This window comes from Arachis duranensis, chromosome 3, assembly GCF_000817695.3.
Source record: "Arachis duranensis cultivar V14167 chromosome 3, aradu.V14167.gnm2.J7QH, whole genome shotgun sequence".
NCBI lineage: Eukaryota > Viridiplantae > Streptophyta > Magnoliopsida > Fabales > Fabaceae > Arachis > Arachis duranensis.
The window spans coordinates 130,165,267-130,181,642 of record NC_029774.3 but is presented as its reverse complement, the minus strand read 5'-3'; the positions used below and the strand labels follow the sequence as shown (position 1 = coordinate 130,181,642).

Sequence of the window (16,376 nt, the reverse complement as noted above, 5' to 3'; positions counted from 1 at the left end):
CATCTTGAGACTTTCATACATCCTTTTATTTTATTCTTGGCAGTTTGCTATGCTATGTCTGTGGCTTTTTTGGTTGCATGAAAGTGTGAAAAATCATGCAGATGTGCAGTTTATCCACCATTGCTCGTGAATATTTGGCTGTACGAACAATTGGCTTCCTCCCTTACAAGGATTTGATATTAAATGCTGTTGGAGAGAATTCCAGTACAGAAGCTGAGCGTTGGAAAATCTCAATATCTCTGAAGGAATATGTTGAAAGTACTTTCAATCAATATCAGCGTGAGGCTATAATAGTAAGTTTCTCCTTTAGAAGTTCAATGAAGTATTTAAAACCTCTATATAGCTGGGTTTCACCTTTGTTAATCTGTTAGGTTTTACAGCTTAGTTTGACATCGAATATAAAATATTAACCATAAAATATGGGATGCACGGCTGTGTTCATGGTTTTATGCATAAAACATCCATTAGAGTTCTGTTTTCTTGCTTCATTGTTTTCAACTTTTCCATATAATATTTCATCATGTACCTTGTTTTTGCTTATTTTCTTTTCTCCCTTACATATTCAAATTTTCATTTTCTTATTGTCACTCATTTTTTCCTTTATCAAATGAGTTGCCTCAATGTATTGCTAGGAAACTCTCCTTCACTGACAGTTTTTTTGACAAGCATGTTTCATGGAATAGGATTAGATGCCTAGCTTTTATTTGGTGTAAAGCTCATAATCTTTATAGGGGACTTTCCCTCTTTAGACATGTTGAGAGAATGGAAAGCTATACTTTATAGATAAATCTTTTGTTTTGCTTTTGTATAGGGTTATCCCTATCTCCAATTTATTATCGTTAGCCTTTGTTCTTTGACATGCAACTCTTATATTACATTTCTTAGACGTGCAAGATTTTCTTATTAGTCTCATGTAGCTTTTATTTATTTGTTAAACAATAAACTTGTATTTTCTGTTGCAGGCAGGTCTATCGCCAAAAGCATTTGTCCTTATACAGGTTTGTCTCTTTTTTTTAAATATTCTTGCAGGCTTGAAATTTCTTTTATGTAATACTTGATGTCCTCATTTATGTTGAATTGTATCGTCATAATGACTAATTTCTCATATATAGGACTTTGGAAAATTTTCTTGTAAAGCAACTTCTTATCTATCTCTGGGTATAATATCTTGTTTTATAAAGATGAAAGAAAAACTAAAATCTGCCTGTGGATTTCCCTTATGACCTTATAGAAGCCTGAGCAGACAATCTTTTTAGAGCTCAAAGAAACAGATTTCCCTTGGATGCAATGTTAAGGTTGCTACTTTGTGACCAAGTCATGGGTTCAAATCCTTGCTAGCTTAGTGCAATGAGCTGTCCTTTTGTTCAAGAAACAGACTTGTACTCTGATCTTATGCACGATGTAAATCAATTGGCCCTTTTATATTTTGTAATTCTTATCATTCAAACATGGGAAACAATTGTTGCGTCTGAATTTTTAATTTGATGTTACTGGAATATAATTAATATTAATATTAATATTAGTGCAGTCATGTCACTGAGGTCCTTTATGGATCATCACCTTTTTATTTCCATTTGACATGAAGTGTCCCTCTCTAGCGTCTGTATCTGAGACATGGTTCAAGGTTTTTATTAATGTATTGCAGCTATTCCAGTTGTAAAATATCTTCTTGTCGACTCTAACCAAACTCATTTCAGGGTCCCCCTGGGACTGGGAAAACTCAAACCATACTTGGGCTTCTAAGTACCATTTTGCATTCAAGTCCAACAAGGGTGCAGTCGAAGTAAGTAAAATATTTTTTATATGCTTTTTTAGGTTTTTATATTATTATCCAGGAAGACTTCTATATAAGATTGTGCTTAGTAGAGCTGATGGCTCGAGACAGTTTTATACTTCTACCAAGTGTGCCTTAGAAAATTTTATGCTCACATTTTTTTGCCTTACATTATTCTTTATTCATACATGTACTAATTCAGATTTGCTTAATAGGAACGGGATGCTCGAGCTAAAGCGGGAGGTGCAGTTACCAATTGAGGAAAAGTATGCTTTTCTTTGTGAATATATCTGAGCTTTACATGCTCAAGAAAACTTAATGATATGGAAAAAATATAGTGTGTGATTTGAATTGACATGATATTCTCTTTTCATTTCATGTTGTGGAAACTTTTAGATTTATATTTTCTCATTCTTGATTTCTCCATTCTTGTGGTCTGCATTTTAGTTTTATGGCAGTGTGTATCTTCCATAGTTCATATCTAATTTATTTGATCAAGTTAGAAGTGTTCAATAATCAATACTGATATTTTGTCATGTATACCCACTTTGTTCCATAAATCACTTCGTCAGCTTGTGTTATGCCAATATAGTCTTTAGTTTTATTAATTTTATAATCCATTTTGGAAGGTAACTATCCCTTTGCCAAGACTAGCTAAATAGAACTATATTCCTGTTATAGTAACTTTGTCTGTAGATTGTATTCTCATATTTTACCCATCTAGACGATATATTATGCTTTCTATTGCGTTTCAGACGCAAACACTGGGGACTGGCCTCTCCATGGTTGAATAGTGTTAATCCAAGGGATAGTTTGATGCCAAAAGATGGCGATGATGGATTTTTCCCAACTACTGGAAATGAATTAGTAAGTACTACTAATTTGTTAGTTCATTTTACTGACAAATAATATATTCTAACCATGTATTCTATCAGAAACCTGAGGCTGTAACTTCAAGCCGTAAGTATCGGGTACGAATTCTAGTATGCGCTCCATCAAACTCTGCCCTGGATGAGATTGTGTTGCGGGTTCTTAATGGAGGTATGAAGTTTCTCTTGCCTTATCTCCTAACCTCATGCATATTACTTGGAGTCTCTTACTAGTAGACCAGTTTTAATGGCTTAAAGCTGAAACAGCAAAAGATCCAGGGAGGCTGGATTTGATTCCAGGGATTTGTTTGCCTTCTTATGTTGTCTTCTTATATGTGAAGCAACAAATGGAATAGTTATCTTAGTTTCATTTATGTTAGGTAACAACAGTCATAATGCATTCAAGGGAACCAGTACCAAGAACTACTTGTCCTATTATCGGCGTTATTTGGTAAATTTTCAACTGATAGAAATTCTGAAATAAAGTATAATCCTAAAACTATTTGAGAAATGTTCTATGAAGAGTTTGGCATATTGAATGCATTATGATTGTTGTTTTTATGCTTTTGTTTAGTTTTTCTTTTTATTCCTATGATGAATATTATCTTGGGTGGGGTTTAGGTGTTTTTCTGGGATGTCCTGACTCCTAAGCACATACTGTGAAGAAGAAGTTGCAATTGCCATAATGATCGTGGGGTCAGTTCTTAGTCTGTGTAATTAGCTATTTTATATTACAAGCAGACTATTTGTACTTTGATATTCTTAACTTTTTTTTTTTCCTTAGCTTTACATTGTTTATTTGTTTGTTTGTTTTTCTGATATCTATGTACTGTCTTTACCATGATTATTTATTTTTTTCCCTTTCCTGGGCCACTATTTATTGTTCTTGGATGTCTCAGGGGTACATGATGAATGTGATCGACCTTACACACCTAACATTGTTCGGATTGGTCTCAAAGCACATCATTCAATCAAGCAAGTCGCCTTGGATGAACTTGTATGTAGACAAGGAGATTAGCATGTCTTTTAAATGGCTGCCACTGTTTTTATTTAGTCTTCCGTATCTTTAGTCCCATGGAATTCGGTTATAATGCTCTGTAGATATGGGAATGACCTTTTATAAATTGTTGAGGAAATTATGTTTTTTAATATAATGTTGAACATAATACATATTTTTCGAACCTGGTTTTAACCTGCTACCAGACAGTATAAATAATGAAATCGTAAGCCACATATTTAGTTATGGCATCTATGATATATATTCTTATTTGTGTGGTTCATCTCCACTTTTAAATCTACTTTGGGGCACTTAGATTTGTATTATTTGCAGGTGAAAGGAAAACGGGTCAGTGCCAACAAATCATCTACTGATAAGCAGAGCAATGGTCCTGGGGGAAATAATGATGATAGTGTCCGGGCTGCACTTCTGGATGAAGCCACAATAGTATATATTTCATAATTTAATCTGAATTCAAAATAAGAAAATATTAGCATTGTGGTTTTCGAAGAATTTTCTTTGTGCATGGCAGGTTTTCTCGACTCTCAGTTTTAGTGGTTCGCATATCTTCAGTAAACTAAATCGCAGCTTTGATGTTGTGATTATAGATGAAGCAGCTCAAGCTGTAAGTATGAAATCTTTTTCAGTGTTAGGTTGCTTGTAGTATAATCAATTTGGCTAAGCTGCCTAAGCAGGTTAGTAGTATAAGCTGGTGGAACTCATGATAAGCATAATTGATAATCAGATAATTTTTTTAATTTAATTTTCATGTTAACTCAGTGCAAACTTTTCTTTATAAAGATAAAATCATATATTTTTAGAAATCATCACTTTTTTTGTAAAAAAAATTTGCGGCCTTTTACTTGGGAGTACATTACATGTTCCTTTTATGTCTTGCTCTTAAATTTTCAAAAATTGTGGCTTCAGTAGAATAACAGTCTCACTGTTGTCTGTGTGCTTGTGTTTTTTAATGTCTAATATACTTCTCTCTGCAAGTCAGCATATGCAATAGGCATATTGTCAATTTTAGTCAGCATAATGAATTCGCTCTGGTGTCTCGGTTGTTATATTTGTTCCCTAAGTAAGTTGTTAGTTGTGTTGTTAGCTTGTTATCAATTGCAATAAGTAGATTAATGATTGTCAATATGTAACGATTTTCATTTTTCAATGTAAAAAAACCAATGTTGCTAATTTTATTTCATCTTTTTGTACGACATGCTACCCATGAACAGGTGGAACCTGCGACCCTTGTGCCATTAGCCAATCAATGCAAAAAAGTATTTCTGGTATTGTTCACCACCCCACTGTCGTCAAAGGATCCTGGATTGTTTGTATTTTACAATATGTAGTTGCAAGTATGTCTTAAAATGCCCAGTTTGCAGGTTATAACTCAACTAACTGATTATATATGTAATGCAAGTTTCAAGCAAGATAGATACATTGAGACAGCATCTTTAAAGAAAGCAAGTTCTTTATTTGTTGTAACTCCTAACCCAAAGGACTTGGCATGATATTTAGAAATGAGATTTCTAGTAATATGAATTTACTGATATTTTATATAGGGCCTGGCAAAATGGATGTGTTGTTGTGCACCAGTTATTGAACTTGTTTAAATATTCTGGACTAAGCACTGTTGGGGTCATATTTGGTATAGCGTTATCACCACTGCTACTTTAATTTTTGGCATTTTGTGTTTTAAGGTTGGTGATCCTGCACAGCTTCCAGCAACTGTAATTTCAGATGTTGCTAAGAATCATGGGTAAACAATTCTTTTGATGATAAGCATATCTTCTAACTAAATAAAACTATTCTTCTGCTTAATACCCTACTTTTGTGCTGTTTTCTGTTTCATGCTTTAAGATATGGCACAAGCTTATTTGAAAGATTGATGCAAGCTGGCTATCCAGTTAAAATGTTGAAGACCCAATACCGAATGCATCCTGAGGTTGGTTCATATTTTCCTGTTCATACTATGGTCATGCTTCACATTTGGGATTCCTTTATTCCCTAGGCAGCCTCAGATTGAATTGCATAACACAACCAATAATATTAACTTATCGGTTTTGTTGTTCTGCCTTGCGCGCGCGCGCCAATTCATTTGGGACCCTACGGATCCACTCTTTTTCCTATTGAAAGATCAGCCTTTTGTCTCTGTCTCTGTGTTTTCACATCGACAATTCTTTGCAGATGAAGAGATGTCAAAGGGGCTTCTTACTTCCCAAAAAAATTTAGAATTATATTATACTCATTACTTATCAGGATTTGGATATTTAGTTTCATGAGACTTCATCTGTTTTGGGGAATAAGGTTCATCCTTGTGTTTCTGTCTACTATCAAATCTTGTGTTCTCTTGATCTATTAAAATATCCTATCACTTTTTCTAAGTGGATTTATCATATGTGATCAAATAGATAAGAAGCTTCCCTTCTAGCGAATTTTATGAAGATGCATTGGTAGATGGGGATGATGTCAAAATGCGGACACAACGTGAGTGGCATCAGTATCGCTGCTTTGGTCCATTCTGTTTCTTCGATGTACATGAGGGAAAAGAGACTCGGCCATCAGGGAGTGGTTCTTGGATAAATACCGAGGAAGTTGATTTTGTCCTATTCTTGTATCAAAAACTGATAACACGATATCCCACGTTGAAGTCGGGTAACCAAGTTGCAATCATATCACCCTATAGACAACAAGTCAAGCTCTTCCAAAAACGTTTTGAAGAGACTTTTGGAGTGTCATCCCAGGAAATAGTGGATATATGTACGGTTGATGGTTGCCAGGTAAACTAGCTACATTCAGTTATGGTACCAGTCATTTTTTCCCCTCCTAAATAGTATTGAAGAAATTTCCAATAAACAAAATATTTGAATATGGTTCTGGTTTCGCAACATGGGGCACAGATCACATGGTTTGCATAGATTAAAGTACTAAACAATGCTCTTTTTTTTCTTTCTTTTAGGGACGTGAGAAGGATGTTGCAATATTTTCATGTGTGAGGGCAAGCGAAGATAAAGGTATAGGGTTTGTGGAGGACATCCGGCGAATGAATGTTGGGATCACAAGAGCAAAGTCTGCAGTTTTGGTACTGTATCATTCGGGTTAAAGCGAGGTTTTCAATGAATTGATTTGGTGCACATGCTTTACTGTGATCAATTTTCGTTTTTTCTATTATAGGTTGTTGGATCTGCCTCAACATTGAGGAGGAGCAAACAATGGAACAAGCTAGTGGAAAGTGCTGAGAAGAGGGATTGTTTCTTCCAAGTAAATGCTCTGAAAGTTATATTTATATGCATACCAGTAGCATTGAAGTGAAATTTATTAATTAAAATCGAGGTTTTTAATTATTTAATTTGTGTTGCCTAATCGTAGTTTTTTCTTTGAAAAATCCTCTCCTCTTTTGTTCATGATTCCACTATGCAGGAGGAGTCTCACACACTTGGACAACTTTTTTATAGTTATTGTTTCTAAGCTGAAGACTAACCCAAGAATTTACGTCTTCAGGTTTCGAAACCCTACTCCTCATTCTTCAGCGACGAAAATCTTACATCCATGAAAGCAAAGATAGGGGAACAATCTCAGAATGCTGAAATGCAGGATGTTGAAGTGCCGCATGAAAATGCTGTAGCAGATGCCGATCAAGCACAAGCTGAGGACTATGGAGATGGTGATGGCGATGCTGAAATGGATGATCCAGGTGACGATGATTAGAGTTAATAAATAGTTACATAGCTGTATAGTTGAGTATACACATAACAGGCTTCTGGTTCTGTATATTCCAATATTTGCAACCTGCATTTGTCTGGATAGTTAGTAACTTTCATCGCCAAAAAGCAAGAAAGTCCATCCGCGACTATTGGTTTGTTATACTTGTTAGAGTATAATTAGGATCAATTTACATTATTTAACATATCTGAATATTTATTATAGGATATTATGTCTTAGCACCTATGAATATTTTTTTATATTGTATCATTCTACACAACTTGAATACTCACAAACTTTTTTTCTATTGCTTTCTCTCCCTTTTCTGACACTACTAACTTGTATTCTATGATGATAATTGATATTGGGGCAGCTTCTAATTATTTTCATACAAGTAATACGAAATCAATATAATATTTGAGATGAAAGAAAAATTAATGTTGGAAAAAAAAGAAACGAAGGAATAACAGCATGATCGATGATCAGGTGAATTTATGTGAGTTAAGCTCTATTTTGGTTTCTAAGATTAGTGGATTGCACTAATTTTGTTTTTGACTTTTCAATTGCTACTATTTGGTCTCCAAAATTCAAAAAAGTACACTAATGTAATCCTTTGTTTATTTTTCATCACTGGAACTCAATGCCATTAGTGACCGTAACTCAAGTCTTGCCACGCTGGAGATATTAAAACGACGTCGTACGCACTTTGACGCTAAAAAAGGTATTAAATGACGTCGTTTGAGGATTATAACAAACCTCAAGTTCAACGCGGTAAATACATAAAATTTCTAGCATTTAACTCCGTACCACTGAAAAGCTTAGCCGTACATTTGAAAGATAAAAGATATCCTGTTCCACCATAGAGAATTTATTTTTTAATTTCAAGAATTTATGTGATACGTTGCAACAATCATTTTCGAAGATTTGATAATTGCTAAAAGCTTATTTTTTCGAATTTATAATTCTTAAATTTAAATAAAGGCGTTTGATTACATTTTTGAAAGAGAATAAAGAAAAAAGTAAAAAAAATTGAATGGTTTGACCATGTATCAAGAGAATTTGGTTATGACAAGATTGTTTAAACCCTCAAACGATATAGTTTAATGCCTTTTTTAGTATCAAAATGCGTACAATGTCGTTTTAATATGTCCAGCATGGCAAGGTTTGAGTCACGTCATTAATGGCATTGAGTTCCGGTGACAAGAAATACACGAAGGACTATATTAATGTACTTTTTTTAATCTGAAAGACTAAATTGCAATTAAAAAATCAGAGACTAAATCAGTACAACTCGTTAATCTCAAAGATCAAAATGAGGCTTAACTCGAATTTATGTACTACTTATAAATTAAAATGTTTCATTTTTGCTCGAACGTTCTATTCTACCTCATTTGTCTTATGGTAAAAAAAAAATTCTTTTCAAAAATACTATTTTCTCAACTATTATCTTTTTTTATTTATTGTTTTATCAATTCTACTATTAAATGTTTTATCAATTCTACTATTAAATATATAATTATCATTATGGCTATTGTTATGATTGTTATCATTATCTAGCAAGATGATAATAGAGAAAAAAAATATTTTTAAAAGAAATTTTTTTATTAAAAAATTAAAATAAGATGAAATAAAATATTTAAGACAAAAATAAGATATTTTAAATAATAAAAAATTAAATTAAATCTAAATATTGACTAAATTAATACTTGTCACTACTAAATTAATCTTAATGACCGATGTATTCACCTTTCTATAATATTCATTTCTATTATAGTTTGTTCGGTTGTCCATTCACTTCTATTCTATTATAAACTCCTAAATTAGCTACCTTTAGCCATTTTATTATACTCTTTTAGTGTATTCAATTAGTAAATAATAACTAGTATTTAACCCTTGAAATATTGTCTGCCTATTTAATCAACTAAAAGCCAACTCTCCAGCAATGTGAAGTGCATTTTAAATATTATTAATAGTATAATGCATAAATAATTGTTTATTATAATTACATTAAAAATTTAGTTTTCATACAGTAACTATATAAAATAAAATAAAATACTACGATAATTGAGTATGTACGTAAAATATCTTCACCATGGTAAATTGTTAATAACTTAATACAGTGTACTATAAGTAGTTAAGTATGTATTTAAGGGGGTAGATCCCGAATTCCAATGTGAAAGTGAAGTAAGCCAAAGGGTGGTTGCGTAGGGTAGGGTAGGGTGAAGCAACTGAGCTGTGAAGAGTACGATGATGACATAATATTCGTTCCCAAATTGGCCAATCGCAATGCTTCCTTACTCGCTCACTCCCAAACCCTTTTTATAGTGGCAAATCCGTCCATCCAAGTATCCAATCAAAGAAAAATAAGAAAAAAACAAACACTACTATTATAACAGAAAAAAGAGAAAGAGAGAGCTAGAAACGCGGCATGGCGTCGTCGAAGATTGTCACGACGAATACGGATCTGCCACGCGACTCTTCTTCTTCATCATCGTCTTCTTCTTCTTCTTCCTCTTCTGCTGCTGCTGCTTCTTCTAATTATTACTCCCTTCTTCACAATCAAAATCTGCATTATTATTCAAACTCGTCCGTGGTAATGGACGATCTTCTAAACTCCATCTACACCACCACAACAACCACCACCTCTCACCCCTCAAATCCTTCTTCATCCCCTCCTCCTCCGCCCAAAACCGTCGATGATGTCTGGAAAGACATGATCCTAACCCACTCTCACAGAGACTCAACTCACCATAATCACCACCCGTTCGAGGAAATGACCCTTGAGGCTTTCCTCTCAAAAAACGCTGCCGTCACTGATGACGACGTCACCGCTGTTGCTCCTCTTCATAATCATCATCCTGTTCCTCATCAGTTCCCGCAGGTGCCCGCCGTTGAAGGCTCATCCTCCTCCGCGGCTGAGCCTTTTGCCAATGGGATTGATGCTGCGGTGGCAAGTGGAGTCCCAGCACCCTCGTCATCATCAGGAGGAGGCGGCGGTGGTGGAGGAGGAGGGGCAGCTGCGGTGGCAAAGGGGAAGAGAAGGGCGGTGGAGGAACCAGTGGACAAGGCCACTCTTCAAAAGTAGAGACGCATGATCAAGAATCGTGAGTCTGCTGCTAGGTCCAGGGAACGCAAGCAGGTACTTACCCTGTTTTTCTAATTTTTTAATATAAAGTTTCATTTTTTATATATTTTTATTTGATGTTTGGAAAATGAAGATTCTTATGTGGTAAGTGAGGTTCACTGTTCCTGGGAATCTCACTATTGGGGGGCTTTAATAGTTGAATTGGAAGGAACAGGAACTGAACTAAAGTTGAGATTTTTCTTCTCTTTTATTTTATGCTTAGCCTTTGTCTGGTTTTGTGACCACTTACTCTCTAATGGGAAATAGTCTTTGATGCTCTTCTTCCTTTAACAGGCTTACACATCTGACCTTGAGTCTAATGTTCAACAGCTGGAGATAGAGAATGCCCGGTTATTGAGTGAAGAGGTGCCCATTATTATACATATATATTATTACATGTTATTGCTTGACACTTATACATGTCCATTTCTTTCTTTCTTTGGCTAGATTGAAAAAGCCAATGGTGGAGGTCTTGACAGTGATGTTATTTTAGCTGTTTTAGACTTCAGTCTTAAGATTCTAGCACATGGTTTTGTTGGAGTAGGCATCAATAATACTGTAACATACCCATCCAACACTTAGGATAGAGGTTCTTCTTTTGGTTTTTTTCTTAGGCCATCACACTATTCATCCTTCTTCTATCCAATTGTGCCTTTGGTGGCCTTTTATTGCTAATACAAACTTAAACTTTATGCTTTGTATTTAATGTGGCTCACATATTGTGTTTCAACCTTTTTCTTTTTACTCACCTGGTTTATTCTTCTTGAGAATCTTTACATTTTTTGCCTAAAATCTGATTTATTGATTAAGTTGGCTGACTGCAGGCTGAAAAGAAAAAGAAGAGATTGAAGGAGGTATGTAATGTATCTCACTTTCTGTTAACTCAATTTGCGTATTCTTGTGTATTTGATCTTATGTGATTGAAACTGTCATGTGAAGATATGTATTTATTAAAGAATTCACATTCTACTCTGGACAAAACAGACTCGTTAATCCTTTATAGTTGTGGCTTCAATTGCAGACTGAAGCTTTGGCTTGAGTGTTAAAAATGAAAAATGTAGGAAGTTCCAGCTAAATATTGTTTAGAAATATGGAAAAATGATAGCCTGATTGTGTATAGACATAGCCAGAGATGTCCAACTTGACTATTACAGCTCTCTGTGAAGAGCTAATTCTTAAATGCTTAAATTTACCTCTGCTCTTCATTACATTAGCAATCTTCCAATGAACCTCATTCTACATGACTTTCATTGTTTAGTACAGAGCATAGATGTTGTTAGAAACAGAACATGGTTAAGAACTTGTTTGTGAGAAACCAAACTTCATATATTACACTAATAGTAGTTACATATACAAAAACAATAGCAGGAAGGTATAATATCATTTACTATAAATGAAATTGTAATCCTCTGTGAAAGCTATTTCCTAGGATTTTAGTTTCCAATACCATGTATAATGATGCTTTGGTCAAACATAAAACTACTTTAACAGCTGTATGCAACCTAAATTGTCATGACTACCATTCTTGTTTAGTTATGCAGGCTTGCTTGAGCTAGCCTTCTGTATACTCTTCAATTAAGTTCATAAGTGCCAGTTTATTTGAAACTGCAGGCTATCATATATTTAAAAATCTTGAGGGTGTTTTGTGGAATTGGCAAATCGACAGTTATATCATTGATAAAATGGTCTCTTGTTTTCATTCTCCTATTGCACTAGCAGCATAGTTGTTTCTACTTGCCAGTATTAGTTGCAAACTTGTTTGTTATAGTTTGGATCTTTCTCATTCATTTTGGTATATGCATAGGGTAGAAAAAAGGGTCACGAGCCAACTTCAAGCAACTCACTACTTTCAATGATTTGTTGTCAAACTTATCTCTATAACTTTAAATTACTTGTTGCAGCTTCTTGAGTTCGTCATCCCAGTTGTGGAGAAGCGTAAACCAAAAAAGCTTCTAAGAACGAATTCAGTTCAGTCATTGTGATCAGTTTATGGCATGATGTAGATACAAGGGGAAACTTTACAAGAGGGAGCAAAGGTTACAGGGTGTTAATATACCTTAGCTGGTTCCCGGAGTCACATTGTATACAGAAAATAGCTGCAGCAAAATAATTCAAGTAATTTGATTCAACTTCAACGTACATTGTTGGTCCATTGCTTGCGGAAGATCCATGGTGCTGGGTGGACTTTGCCAGGGTAGTCCTTGTTAGGAAAAAGTTGAAATAAGATTGCATTGTTTTATGTTAACTGATGCAATCTGATTGAATACTATGCTTGATTTCATTCATGGCAATGGGGGAAGCGAGGGGTGGTGAGAGGAATTAATAAAAGGTGCATGCTCACATACAGGTCGCAAGGTTTACAGTTGTTACAATGTTGCTATTGTTGTGGTATGGAGGCAGCCACATGTAACTGGAGGCTATGATTATTTCATTTTTCTGTCTGCTTCTTGTCTAGTAGAGAACAGGTTCATGATAAAAATTGAAATATATAAATAAATTTCGACCATCATGATATCATATGATGGTTAGGATTCATTCTTCTAATATTTCCATGATAAATTTGTCTGATATTATAGACTTAAAGTAGCACTATGCTTTTTGCTTGGGCTCTGCTTTCTCAAAACACTATAAATATTTGGCAACTACTCAAATAAAGATGTCAAAAACATCTTCTCATGAAGATGCTTTGTTTAAAAGTGTGATTTATTTATTTAGTCATATTTTAAATAAAGACAATACTTTTATATCATATCAAAATCTAATTATACAATCCATCATCTAAGGATCAAAAGAAAAATTTTTCACATAAAGACAATTATAAAATCTTCGTTGTAATATCCACCTAAATATTTTATTCCTGTCGTAGGTGCTGCGATCTCATTGTCGTAAGCAATAGTAGGAACAATAACACAAGAATCATTCACCAAAAGTATTCTAGATTTCAAGTGCACAAAGATACTTACTCAATGCTCATCAATCGAGAAAATTAAAAATTGAAGCCAATCCATGATACCGCATACAGGAAACTAATAAAATGACATGCGAAAGTTTATATCTTTTACAAAAGATTATTGCTTCAAATTATTGTAAATAACCACATTTTTCTGAAAATTAAATAAAAAATTATTGCTTCAAATTTTTTGTACAGTTTCTAAAGATTTATTCAAATATTGTCATAAAAATTAAGATGAAATGGATAAGTCATTTGCTAAATACAAAAGTTTTTTTGTCGCTCACAAAAAAATATATTTATTAGTTATTTTTGTCGTATTTTTAAATCATTCAGGCTATTTGTCTTGTCGAATCCCGCTAGGGAGCCAATGGAGTATCTGTACAATATGTACAATAGGCTGATTATTTGACCCAATATGAATTAAAAAATATACATCCAAGAAAAAAATACTACTAATTTATCAAATACAATACACTCATACTATCCAGAATAACCATCCGAGAACCAAGGATAATAAACATTTAATATCCTAATGAATCGAATATCGGCACATATATTGGCTTCCTATACTTCCTCTTGTCGATAACATCTTCTAAAGATTTTTTAGTCAACTAAATCTTTCGGGTTCTAAATTGGTAGTTAACTATTTATATAAGCCAGGTAATACAATTTAGTTTTAGAATTAATTTATATGAATTAATGATCAAATTAGTCTTTGAAAAATAGGTCGTTCAGTTTTACCCATAAAAAAACAATTTTCGTCAAATGTTAATTAGCAGCATATATAATATTTAACATGTTCAAATTAGACACTGATCAAATATGTTTATAAAAATCTATCAATTTAGTTCTTAGTATAAACCCTAATTCTACTGTAATCTAGATACTAAATTAATAAATTTTCATAAAAATTTTTGTTTAACATTTAATTTGATGTACTAAATATTGTATATATTGTTAGTTAATGTTTAACCCTGTCAAAGACTAATTTAATTATTAACTCTAATTTATATGCACTAACAACACAGAATAGTTTTACTTTATGCTACCATCAGATATCAAAATGCAAGTTTTAATTTTTTATCTTAAAAGAAAATCTCAATTTTTTTTATTTTTTGAAAAATTTAAATTAATTTAATTTTTGAGGTCAATAGGGTGCACAACTCTGCACATGGTTTGGTTTGGGTCAAAATTGGCCCGACTTAATAGTGATCCGGCTAAAGTCAAAGTTCGGGTCATTTCACCAGGCCGGGTTGAACCCAATTCCTATGTTAGGGGTTTAGGGCAGTGCAGAGTGCTTCAACGTGGTTGCTTCCCCTTCTTCTTCATGCTTCAGCCACCTACCACGGCCACCACCGCGTAGGCGCACACCAGCCAGGCAGCCACAGCCTTCTTCCCTTTCTTCCTCACCAGCCAGCCAGCCTCAACCACCAATCCACCAAGATTCGCGGCTTTCCTCGCACCGGTCACTACCACGTACCACGGTTCGCCGCTGCGCCACCTATTACGGCGTTTCTCACCGCGCCATCACCCACCCATCCCATATCGTTCTCTAATCTCACCGTGCGACCACGCTGCTGTCTTTGATCGTCGCTCTCGCCAACCACCAGCTCGTCGCTGTTCAAACCAGTAGGCAGCAGCCTTTTAAAAAGTAAACCTCATCGTCGTCTACTCGTCTTTGCTTAAACTTGATTCTGCTAATAATATTTATTTCAACAGCTTGATTGTTGAAGATTGAACATTGACTATTGATTCTGATAACATGATATTACTGATTCAGCAGTCTATTATTGCTAAGATTTGATTGTTTATTATGTTGATTCTGTCATGCTGTGCATATGTTATATAAAAATATATGGTATCAGTGTTACATAAATAATATGGGATTGGGTTCTTTGTGAGACTCGATGAGTTCCTCAGTAGCTTGCCTATTCTCAATGTTGTGGCAGAGATAAGGCTAAGGGTTTGCACTTGTCGCACAAAATATACTGAGCTTCTTGTGAATTAATGTTATTGTTAAATTGTATAATAATTTGCAGCAGAACTCCTTTACTTTTGTTTTCAACCATTTGAGGACAATTGCTTAATGTAGATTGTGATCAAAGTACTACGTCTTAAGGAATGATCTTTTGACAATGCTGATTGATTGTGAGAATGAAAATGGTTGGAATGAAGCTGAGATTTTCTCAGCAAGAAGCCTTTATCACAGAATGAAGTAGACCTTATCCTTTGTATTGGTGTTGCCTATGTGTAGTATTCTGATCTTATGATTGCATCCTTGGTGCTGAGTGTTGATCAAGGCTTACAAAACATGTGACAAAAGCAAATTTTGTGTGTGAAGATAACTCTTTGGTCGTTGAGACTCTTAGCTTCTCATTTAGCGTAATGCCATTGATGATTTGCAAGAGAAACAAACTTTTATAATGTTTTTCTAGTTGGCTAAAAACTCTCATACTGCTCTGACTTGCTATATATATATATCACTACTACCACTTCTTGAGAAGCATTCTTTGATTCTGTGTCTGTTGAGAATTCTCTGGTGTATGTGCAGTGTATAGTTTCTTTGGTCTACTGGTTTCATTGTGGCCCGGAAGTTGTGAGATTTCATTAGATTTAGGGTTGGGCAAGGGTTTCAAAAACAGACCCGGTCAATATTTAGGGGCAGTCCTGGGCCAAGACAAACCCGGTATCATCCGACCCATGTGCACCCCAGAAACTTTTTCATAAATTTATTTTATTTTATTTTTGGACGTGAATGATATTCTTGATGGGTGTTGCCTTAGTCTTAAACAGGCCAATAATAAGCCCATTCTGATAACTGAAATTATTTACTGCAAAAACAAGTTCAATGTGTTTACATTCGATTATGATTGGAAGCAAGGGGCCTAATTAGCAATTACCGTTACTTTTTCCCCCAATTCTGCAGCAGCCACCGAGAGCCACTGTCACGCACCTGC

General features: G+C 34.5%; 3 protein-coding genes across 3 annotated transcripts in view; all 3 read left to right on the top strand.

The window, feature by feature from the left end:
• Window positions 1-7,628, top strand: part of LOC107481519 (probable helicase MAGATAMA 3) — a gene marked incomplete at its 5' end in the record, with an annotated part of 9,071 nt that extends 1,443 nt beyond the window's left edge. Inside the window, 16 exons of the mRNA XM_016101801.3 lie at window positions 102-293; window positions 963-998; window positions 1,698-1,783; window positions 1,990-2,040; window positions 2,530-2,641; window positions 2,710-2,815; window positions 3,543-3,640; window positions 3,974-4,087; window positions 4,173-4,265; window positions 4,873-4,926; window positions 5,341-5,399; window positions 5,501-5,585; window positions 6,052-6,420; window positions 6,600-6,722; window positions 6,815-6,901; window positions 7,142-7,628. Coding sequence (XP_015957287.3) covers window positions 102-293; window positions 963-998; window positions 1,698-1,783; window positions 1,990-2,040; window positions 2,530-2,641; window positions 2,710-2,815; window positions 3,543-3,640; window positions 3,974-4,087; window positions 4,173-4,265; window positions 4,873-4,926; window positions 5,341-5,399; window positions 5,501-5,585; window positions 6,052-6,420; window positions 6,600-6,722; window positions 6,815-6,901; window positions 7,142-7,348 — 1,872 coding nt within the window. The remainder of the gene's footprint in view (window positions 1-101; window positions 294-962; window positions 999-1,697; window positions 1,784-1,989; window positions 2,041-2,529; window positions 2,642-2,709; window positions 2,816-3,542; window positions 3,641-3,973; window positions 4,088-4,172; window positions 4,266-4,872; window positions 4,927-5,340; window positions 5,400-5,500; window positions 5,586-6,051; window positions 6,421-6,599; window positions 6,723-6,814; window positions 6,902-7,141) is intronic.
• A 1,876-nt stretch (window positions 7,629-9,504) lies between these two features.
• On the top strand, window positions 9,505-13,024 carry LOC107481729 (bZIP transcription factor 12). The gene is given in 4 exon segments (XM_021139400.2): window positions 9,505-10,481; window positions 10,761-10,832; window positions 11,291-11,320; window positions 12,368-13,024. Coding segments are annotated over 4 exon segments (894 nt in total). The 5' UTR covers window positions 9,505-9,770; the 3' UTR covers window positions 12,449-13,024.
• A 1,662-nt stretch (window positions 13,025-14,686) lies between these two features.
• The window catches only part of LOC107481730 (probable U3 small nucleolar RNA-associated protein 11), a gene marked incomplete in the record, with an annotated part of 4,430 nt that continues 2,740 nt past the window's right edge, over window positions 14,687-16,376 (top strand). The window contains 1 exon segment of the mRNA XM_016102033.3: window positions 14,687-14,962.